We start from the raw sequence: 10,243 nt of genomic DNA, 5'->3' as shown, positions 1-10,243 counted from the left end.
TCCCGGGCACCCTTGCCAGCTGGTCTCGTGTCATGCTGTGTCAGCAGGAGGGATGGAGAAACCAATTTTGGGGGGCTGTCACCAGAGCCTGAGGCCACAGTGACGATGATACAGTGACTTCAGCAAAGACAGTAACAGTGGTGGTGGGAGAGCCTGTGTCCAGGTTCCTGGGTTTGGGAAACGCTTTTCCCCTCTGACGCTTTACCCCTAGCAGGGCTGGCAGCCTCAGGTAACCTCCAATTCCCCTCCTTTTTTTTTTTTGTTTTTCTGCTCCAGCCCTTCCAGCACTTCTGTACACAATCTCTGGTGTTAAACTTCCTTGAGGGAAAGACCTGGAATGGCTTCGGTTTCCCTCACTTGGCACGGACTTATTGAGGCCTTGGACTTCATCCTTCTAGCCGTCCCTCCCCCAGGCATCCTCTCAGCCCACCCGGCCTGCTGCAGCCCGAGGCAGTGCCCAGAAACACACATCCAATTCAGCTCAACACCCTCCGGGGACTGCCCTTTGCTGTCCGTGCAGGGTGTCCTGGGAGGTGGGTGCGGCCTTGTCTCGTCACCCTCTCCCTGCTCTTGAAGCTCTGGTCCTTGGCCCCACCTGCTCCTCCCAGCTGCCCCTGCTGCCAGACATCATCCACCCTCACCTGTCCTGCGTCGCGCACCACCCTCCAGGCTCACCTATTCCCTCGAGTGGTGAGTTAATAAATGGCCATTTCCTTGCCCTAGATCAGGGGCTCTCCAAACATGGGGTCCTGGGCCCCGCAGTGTCCCATCGCCTGGGGTTTGGTAGAAATGCAGGACTCAGCCCAGCCCGACCTGTGACTCAAATCAGAAACCCAGGCTGTGCCCACCATGTCCCCGACTGGTTCCAGACTTGTGGGCTGCCAGGGCCTCCGCCCACCCTGGGTGGTCAGGCAGTCATGTGTACCCGTCCACACTCGGGGCTCACCTTGGGCACCCAGGAGAGGACTGGCACTGGGCATGCTGGGTTGCTGAGGGTGGCTGGGCAGCCACCTGTGGAGTGCCAGCATCAAGGGGTGGGCAGGAGGCTGTGCCCTGCCACCCCCCAGCTGACCTGGCCGGCTGGCCTGGGATGTGTGAGACCAGGTCGGGGCCCGCCTTCCCGAAGGAAACTTGTGCGGCTGTGCTCTCCTTCCCGCGGGCCCTCCCCTCCTTCTCTGGCCCTGGATGTGTGTGTCCACCGCTCCTTCTCCACTAGGGCTTCCCCTCCAGGAGCCATCGTCCCTCCAACCTTGGGGCCGCAGAGAAGCAGAGATGTGCCAACAGCGGGGACTTGTGCGCGGACGGGCTGCCTAGGCCGCTTCCTCCCCAGGATTCCAGTCCCAGGGAGAGGGCACTTGCTGGGGCGGGTGGAGGTTCAGACCCTCGGTGGGGTGGGTGACAGACCCCACTGTAGGGCTGAAGACACATCCTGTTGCGCTGTGGGCACCCCCCAGTGCGGTCAGCATCCCCAGGGCTGACGGCCCCTCTCCCCCGCAGTGCTGACAATCACCATCTCCCCTAGCCCAAGCACTGACATTCCCCCAGGCTGACCCCACCCCCCAGTAGGGCTTCGGACGCCTTGCCCCAGAGCGGTGAGTCTGCCAGGTACGACGGGAAGGCGCGGCACCCCCACAGGGTGGGCGTGGCTAGGAGCTGGGAACGCAAAGGAGCGCGGCAAGAAGGGCTGGCGGCTGGGACCCTTCGGGACCAGCACGCCGAGCCGCCCCCGGCCACGCCCATGCCTCGCCCTCCCTCGGCTGCGCACGCGCGGACCCGCCCCTGCCCCGCCCACCCCCGGTCTCCGAGGCGCGCGCAACCCCCGCGCCAGTGCGCACGCGCGGCCCCGCCCCCGCCTCCCCGGCGCTAGGAGCCGGAGTCCGCGGGAAGATGGCGGCGCCGCTCATCCCCCTCGCCCAGCAGGTAGGGGCCGGGCGGGCCGGGGGTGCGGGGCGCGGCCGGGGGGCGCGGGGCCCCGGCGGGCAGCGGCGGCGGCGCGCGCGAAAGGAACCGCTGCGGGCGGGCGGGCGCGTGGCCCTGAGGGTGACAGGCCGGCGGCTCCCCGCGGCCTCTGCGCCCGGGCGACCCCGCGACCCCGCAGGGCGGCGAGGCGGGGTTGTCCCAGCTCCGGCCCCTCGCTGGGGGCGCGAGCATCCGAGCGTGCGCGGCGGTCCCTCGAGCCTTTGTCTGCGGCCGGGTCCGGGCGCGGGGGTGGCGGGCGGCGGAGGCTGCGGCACCCGGACTCCCCCTCCCTGGGGCGCCTCCGGGCCGCGCGGCCTCCTGTACCCTCCGAGGGGCGGCCCCTGGGGCCCCGCGCGGCCGCCGCGCTCCCCGGGGGTCACCAGTTCATCGGCCCGCCCCTCCCGCGCGCCTCGGGCTGGGGCTGCGAAGGCAGCGGTCACCCAGACGGACAGACAAGGTCGCTGCTCGCTTGGAGGTGACGCTCTGGCGAGTCAGGAGCTACCTGTGTCTCGCGAATGGCCTCTGGACCGTCGCTTTGTACCGAGCACCATCTTTGCAGGAATTATCCAGCGTACCGAGCGATGGGAGGGAGGACGCGGGGCCGGGAGGTCGCGTTCCAACCGGGCCCCAGCATTTACCACCCTGCGTGCCCTTGGGTGCAGCTGTGGGCTTCTACACCCGGAATTGGAGTGTAGTATCTGTCTCTCCGGGTAGCGCGGAAACACCTGGCGATACTGTCATTTCATCGTCGTATAATCTCCGCAGGGTCTGGACATTTGGGACTAGAGGCCAGAGCAAGTAAGCTTGTGACAGGCAAGTTGACAAGATGCGTTTACAGTCTGGCAAAAACTAGCCCATCTGCAACAGTGTCGCTAAATTAACAGTACCAAAGACCAGCGAATGGTTATTAATTAACAAGTTCTCACAACATGAAAGCGCTCTGAAAACTGTTAAGTACCCTGCCGATGTTAGATATTGTTCTTGGTGGGTAATGGTGCAGGGTAGGATGTGGGGTGAAAGTCTTCTACGCGTGTTGAATGAGAAAGTGATCGGGATCACTGGGAAGGAGGAGATTTGTATTTCACACGTGAAGGATTCCTTCTGCAGGCACTCAGATTTGCCACTGTCGTGTAACTAGCTAGCTAGGAGGCCTGTGAAAACACCAATGAGGTCAGGTGACGCACCTGCTTAGAACCTTCCCGAGGCTCCCCTTTGCTTTGAGAATGAAATTCAGATGCCTCTCTGGGAAGTAGGAAGCCCGGTGGTCCTGGTGCCCTGTGCTCTGCCCGGCGCTGGCACTGGCCCTCGGAAATCAGGCTCATTCTGCCCTCAGGGTTTTCCCGCTGGTGGCAGCCTCTGTCCTTCAGGGGCTCTCCGCAGATGTGCTCCCCAGAGGCCTTAGCTGGCCACCTGGCAACAGGAGCCCACAGCAGTCTCCCTCACCTCGCTCCTCAGAGTGAGGACACCCAGCTTGCAGGTGTGCATGCATCTGCTGTGAGCCCCCGGAGAGCAAGGACAGGCAGTGGCAGTGCGTCTGAAGCCAGGACTGGAGCTTGTACCAGCCAGCTGGGTTCCCGGGTGGCTTTTCTTCTCTGTGGGTTGACTGGGGGCTGGGAACAGAACGCAGGGGGAGTCGAGAAGAGACTCGAGTCTCCCGATTTGTTGTCTGTGACCAGTTCACGGTCGCTGGTTTCCGCGCCTTGTGTCCCGCTCCTTCCTATGTACAGTGGCGGAAGGAGCATGGCCAGGGCTTCTGTTTCCTTGTCTGCTGTAGAAATGACCACAGACCAGGTGATTAAGTAACAGCTTCTCACTTTTGGCCTCCAGAAGCCCGAAATGAAGGTGTGTGCAGGGCTGTGCTCCCTCTGAGACTTGTGGGGAGTGGTGGGAGTCCTTTCTGGCCTCTCTTCCAGCTCCTGGTGGTTGCTGGTGGCCCTTGGTGCGCGTTGGCTGTGGCGTAACCTGCTCTTGGCCTCTGACATCTCGTGGCCGCCCTCCCTCTACAGCTGTTTCTCTGTCCAGTTTGTCCTCTTCTTACAAGAGGACGGTCATGTTGGGTGAGGCCTACTGCAATTTGGCCTCCTCTTAACGACTCATGCCTCAAAGACCTTATTTCCAAACGCAGTCACATGTCCAGAACCAGAAGTTAAGAATTGATTGTATCTTTTGGGGGGCACGTGGGTCACCCCATAACACCTGGCTTTCTTCTTTTGTGTAATTATGTTAGCACTCACCCCTACCCGTTCTTGAGTGAAGCTGGTGACCCAGGGGTGAGCTCGGCCCCCCCAGTGCCCACAGGCTGGCCGAGGAGGTCACACATGTTCACAGATAATCGTGGGAAGCACCTGTTTGATTCCAGGATCGCCCTTGCATGGGGACAGTTGGGGAGCCCTGGAGCAGGAGGGCGTGGTTGGGGGAGGAGACTGGGTGTCCGCCTCTTTCTCATCTGTTCACCAGTGACACCTGTCCGAGAGCAGTGCCCCTAGTGTGACTCGCTGATTTGCCTGTCTTCCTGCCACTCTGCAGAGCCCCCTCCCTCACACCTTGGTTTTCTTTAGGGCAGCACCCCCATGGTCCTTTACCTGCCATGCCCAGTTGGCAGGGGCCTCTCCTGGCCTTTGCGGCATTTGTCTCTACAGGCCGTCACCCCCTCTTTACTCTTGTGTCCCCCTGCTGCCCCCCAATTCAGGCCTTCCTGCCTGTACTCTTTTTCTCTACATGTCTCCTCAGGCCCTGCTGTGCTGACTGCTCTGAAACCTGCCTCCTCCAAACCCTTCTGGCCCCAGCCTTGGGTTTCCAGGGGCCCTGGGGGCTCTGCTCCTCCCTTGCTGCATGCTCCAGTTCCCTGGGCTGAAACTGTTGCTTCCCAGTTAGCTTGGCTTTCCCGGTTCTCTCCGCACACCACACGAATCCCTCTTCTCTGCATCTGGTTTCGCCTGCTCCCCTAGACCTGAAGCAGAGCTGAGCCTTCTCCGCCCCCCCACCCCACCAAATCTGACCGGCGTTCCCACCTGTGTGCTCCGGCCCTGCTGCCCATGGCCCTCTCCTGACCTCTGTCACCTGCCACCCTTGCTGGTCCTTGAGGCGGTTCTGGGGGCTTCCTTCCCCTGGCACCACCTGGAGCTCTCCCCCTGGTCCTCCTTTGGGTCCTTTCCTGTCCCCTGCCCCAGGAAGCACCTGGTAACAGAGGAATGCACTGGAGTCAGGGCTGAGAGGAGGCCGCGTTGGGCCCTGGGACTCCCAGCCCCACACCCACCTCCTGCCCCGTCCACGCTTCCCATGGCGGGTGCCCAGACACACTTTCCCATGGGCACAGCAGCTCCGAGAGGCTTTAGTCCTCGCTTACAGATGAGGACATGGAGACTCAGAGGTGCTGGGGTGGAATCCACCCCCTTCGATCATACAGCCGGACTCTTTCCACAATTCCAGGCAGCCTGCCCGGCGAGCGTCCCCAGGGAGTGCCGAGTGCCCGCGATGCCAGCTGTCCCCCAGGCCTCAGTCTTTCCCCTCTGAAGTCATCATTGGTCTGTCTTAGTGGAGTGCTAGTTGTCATGCGGAGTAAGCTGATGGGTCGTATCCTAATGTCCTGGGGTGCCCCAAACTAGCCGAGCGGCTCAGAGGCCGAGCATTGAGACCAGGGGTCGCCGCGGCTCCTCCCTGTCTGCAGGGAAGACTCGGTCCCAGCCCTCGCTCCCGGGTCCTGGCGGTGGCCCCTGCCTTGGTGGTCTTGGTTTCTGTCGCTGTGTGGCCCAGTTTCCCCAGTATCTGTGTGTGGGTGTCGTCCTCTCCTCCTGAGTACACCCTACCCCCTGCTGCAGCTGGCCGCATCTTAATGCTCTGCATCTGCAGAGGCCCTGTTTACATAGGAGGTCCTACTTGCAGGCCCGGAGTTAGGGCTTGAGCAGGTCATTTTGGGGCTTTAGGGTCAAATTTGGGCCACCCTGTAAGAGCCACAGTGCCTTAGCTGCTTCCTGTGGTGTTGCTCTGCGCAGGCCTAGGTCTGGATGATGAGCGGCTCCTCGGGTAAATGTGGCCCCTCCATCCCGCCTCAGAGCTGTAGTGACGAGCCGCGCCCCACCGGCTCTCCCCCCAGCGGCCCGCGCGGGCAGCATGGTGACCGTCTTTGGTTCGTCGGAGCTGCACACCTGCCTGCACACTCTCTGGCTCTGATACACTCAGGTGGTGTCACGTTGCCATGCCGACAGAACGACACCCACATCTAGCTCCACCTGTGTCGGTGGCCCCTGGCCAACCTGACTCTCGGGGTGCCACTAGGCCCCCCTCGTTGGGCCTGGTCAGCCACCTGTGCCCACAGGGGAAGCTCCTCGCTGTTCTTCCCGGGAGACCCCTTCGAGGCGCCTTGTTCCAATATCGGGTCCCCGGCTCTGCTTTCAACACCCTGTGCCGGGCAGCGCCTTCTGCAGCCTGTCTCCCCGTCTGCGAATTGGAGCCCTCCTCTGATCCTGCGTCACGTCACCTGCCTTGCTGCTGCGGGGTGTATCCCCCCACGGCGCCTCACCCGGGAGGACTTCCTTCACCTGGTCTGCGGGCCCCCAAGGGCTCGGGAGAAAAGCTCCGCTCACCATAGGCTTGCTTTTCTTCTCGCCTTTCAAAGATGTTAGCTGAGGCCCAGGAACGTCGAGGGGCTTGGTGCGGCCACTCCCGGGGCCTAGCTGACTGGTCCTCTGTCCCGGGCCTGGCCTCTTCACTGCACAGTGCTTTCTCGTCCAGGGTGTCTTCTTGCTTTTGTTATTATGATGATTAATCTTGTAGCTTCCAAGCATTATGGCAGTGTGAAATCGCATTTGTCTTTATTAAATGGCGATATTGCCTCATCATGAGGTGTTAGGTAGGCTGAGTGTGTTTAAAGTCTCATGTTGTCTTTAACACTCATCCCACCGGAAGTTAGGGAGGGGACTGGCAAGGCCTGATGGTTGCCTTTCCGTGCTTCCCTGGGGGTCCATGGTTTCCCACACAAGGTGTGGAGGGCTTGGCCCAGGCTGGCCACGGGGGAGGCAAGGCCCTGTGCGGCCCGTCCTGGGCAGAGGCACAGCACTGGCTTGCGCTCGGCAGTGTTGGCGATGGCAGCGTGGCCAGCAGGGGCATTGGGGCCGGCACACAGACGCAGTGGGCAGGCACCGGCCCTTCGAGCAGAATGAGCAGTAGCTGAGCGGCCCGGAGAGGCCTGCGTGCGAGGCCGGGCCCAGGACCTCGGGGGGCCTTGAATAAGTGGGTGCACATCCTGCTCCCACAGGCGACTTGGGGTGAAGGGAAGAAGGCGGTTGGGTGAGTGGACGCAGGAATCCTTGCCGGGTGCATGCTGGCCTGGGACAGAGGAACTGGCGGGGTGACTGCCTGCCCAGAGTGTGGTGGCCCCAGAGGGCCCTGGGGCCTGACCGGCCGTCTCCTCTCTAAGGTTGCTCCTCCCTGGGGGCCGCCCCTACACCAACCACGGTTGTGCCCCTCAGCACTGCTGCAGCGGCTCTACGCCCCCGAGCAGGCCCAGCCCCCAGCACCACAAGCTTGGGGGGCAGTGTCCCGGCAGCCTTGGGGCCGCCTCTCCTCCCTGTGCTGCTGGCTCCCTCGGCTGCACAATCAGTTTGCGGATTAGTCTTTGGCAGTCAGATAGGTAAGGCAGCTCTGTGCACTCCCTGGGTGCCGGGAGCCCTCTCCCGCCCCCTGAACTTGGGTCCTGTGTCAGGGTCAGGGACCTGCCCTCCTAAGGCCCCTTGGCCCTGCAGCCCACCCGCAAAGCCTGGCTCCCCCCACCCCCAGGCCCTCCAGTTCTCTGCACGGGCTTCCTCAGGCCTCAGGCCCCTTGCACATGCGTGTGCTTTCCTCCTTCTGGAATCTTCTCCCTTCCATTCTGGGTCATCTCCTACTCCTCTTCCCCTCTCAGCTGGGACAGCCCTTCCTCGGGGAAGCTGTCCCGACAGACCAGCTCAGCTTCTCTCATTGCTTGTGGTGACACCCTGTGCTTTCCCACGTTCCTGATTTTCTCCTGACCAGTCCTCCACCTAGACCAAGCCCAGGAGGGCAGGGCCTGGTCCTGGTGGTCTGACCTCGGGCCCAAGGCAGCAGCAGGCTCACAGGTGCTCAGGGAGGGGCCTGGTGTAGGGGCAGCAAGGAGCTGGTACAGGTTCCTGAGCAGGACGGTGACTTGCTCACAGCGGTCTGTCCACTTCTACGGGCAGTGCCGGGGCAGGAGCCCGTCCAGTGTCCTGTGCAGTGCTGTGGGCATGAGGTAGTGGGTGGGGAGGGGTGTCACGTGCCAAGGGGCTTTAGGGGGAGTAGAAGATGCTTGCAAGCGGAAGGAACGGGAGGGACAGCCTTTCCAGCAGGGCCTGAGAGGAGAGAGAGGGCGGCTCAGGCAGGGCCTGGGAGCAGCTGTGACAGGCAGGATAAGACCCGACCCCCACCCGCCTGGGGTGGCCCCGCGGTCTGCAGGAGAGAAGCGCAGCTCCCTGGGTACTGGGCTCCCTTTGCTGAGCCCCTGGCTTGGATCCCGGGCATCAGGGAGTGACCGCTCGTGGGCGTGGGGCTGCCTCAGGGGTGAAGGGAAGGTTCCAGAATGGGACAGAGGTGGTGGTTACACAACGTGGTGGTTATACCATGATGTGAATTTCACTTCAATAAATTTCTTTTCTACGTTTCTGAAAGAGGGAATAAACCCCCCATTATACAATAGCCACACCAAAAAGGAGTTTTACTCTGTAAATTAAAATGAAATGAAAGTATGAAGCAATTAATAGTACCAATACAACAGAGACACACAACAAAACCAGGCCACACCCTGCGGATCTGCTCATCTGGCACCCAGATAACGAGACTGCCTGGCAACATCCTCGCAGGGTGAGTGGGCCCTGAGAGGCTGGAGCCGGGAGCCTGCACTGGGCTAGGAAGGCAGGGAGGGCAGGGGGGACAGGGAGGGCAGGGGGAGCAGAGAGGCCAGGGAAGGCAGGGGGAACAGGGAGGCCAGGGGAAGTCAAGGAGGACAGGGAGGCCAGAGGGAAGACAGCCATGCCCCTACCCAGTGGCCTCCCAGCCCACTCCACCCAGGCAGAACTCCCCACCCACATCCTCAAGACTGGTAACCTGGAGTCTCTTAGAAGAGACTGGGGGCTTCACCCCTGCACAGAAGCCAGGGGTACATGGGAGACTCACCACATGTCATGTCACCCTGATGCCCCGCAGGGCAGGTGTCATCCCACGGACAGTGTTGTCTCCCCTGTGCCTCCTTCTGTAAGCGGACTGGGAAGGAGAAGGTCAGGCCCTGGTTTGGGTCCCCTGGAGAAGTGGGGGTCCTGGAGTGGAACCCCAGGCTCCAGAGCCTGTACTGTCTTGGCCGCCAGCCCCAGCCAGGCAGGTAGCAAACCCAGTGGGCTGAGGCAACGGATGTGACCTGTCAATGGGTGAGGAAATCAGGGCCGGGACGGGGAGCTGCTGGCTCAGGCCCCCTCTGCTCAGCACAGGTCTGGGGGCCGCAGGGCTGCCCCAGCCTGGTGTGCTGTCTCCGCTTTGCTTCTACCGGCAGGCACTCTTTCTGGCACCTGCAGCCGGCGGCCTCGGCGCCATTGTGTGGGGCTGCAGGACGTTGGTGTCTTGGCCGTGTGGAGTGCATTGCACTCGCATGCTGCCATGTGGATCTCGGGCTTTGTGAAAGAACATTCGCTGCAGCAGCTGTAGGGAACCCCGAGGCCCCCCAACCGCAGCACGAGGCCACGTGGGCATCGACCACGTGACCGCGCTGTGCTAGCCCTTGCCCCCTGCCTCCGTCCACTTCTCTGTCTGGGGTGGCTGCCGTGGGTTGTTCTTCGAGGTGGAATCAGTCTCTGTCCCTCTGTGTACAGAGCCTTCCGCGCCACCTGGTGACTTCAGGGCTCGTCGGCATCGGTGTATGTGTAGGAGCCTATTCCTGTTGGGACTGGGAGGCCCCTGGTGTAGGCGTCCCCTCCGGCTCCTCCACCGTGGGCCTCTGGGCGTGCACAGGCTGCTGCTGGTCCACTGGGGCAGTCGGGCGTCCCGCGGAGGGACGGCGGAGTTAAGGGTGCAGTCCACTGGGTGTCCGCCGAGGTCACCCTGCGTCCACTTGGGGAGTCTGTTCTCCCCAAGCGGGTGAGCAGACACTGTGGGGCCGGTGACTATTGAGGTGCAGCTCTGTGCAGGGGGGCCTTCCCTGTGGGGGGCTGCCCCCCACTCACCCACCAGGCCCGGTCTCGGCATCCTCTGTGGGCCTGGCTGCCTTGGTCCACGTGCCCAGAATTTGGTGAATTTCATCATTTTG

At 62.4% G+C, this 10,243-nt stretch overlaps 1 protein-coding gene across 9 annotated transcripts in view; it reads left to right on the top strand.

Moving 5' to 3' along the window:
• The first annotated feature begins 1,826 nt into the window (after positions 1-1,826).
• The window catches only part of EPS15L1 (epidermal growth factor receptor pathway substrate 15 like 1), a 92,083-nt gene continuing 83,666 nt past the window's right edge, over positions 1,827-10,243 (top strand). For all 9 annotated transcript variants that reach the window (XM_077121983.1, XM_077121978.1, XM_077121976.1 and 6 more), the window contains exon 1: positions 1,827-1,920. In XM_077121983.1, the coding sequence (XP_076978098.1) occupies positions 1,888-1,920 (33 nt within the window). In that variant the 5' untranslated portion in view covers positions 1,827-1,887. The remainder of the gene's footprint in view (positions 1,921-10,243) is intronic.

This window comes from Tamandua tetradactyla, chromosome 11 (assembly GCF_023851605.1).
Source record: "Tamandua tetradactyla isolate mTamTet1 chromosome 11, mTamTet1.pri, whole genome shotgun sequence".
Taxonomy (NCBI): Eukaryota; Metazoa; Chordata; class Mammalia; order Pilosa; family Myrmecophagidae; genus Tamandua; species Tamandua tetradactyla.
This window is presented reverse-complemented; position numbering and strand designations above follow the sequence as displayed.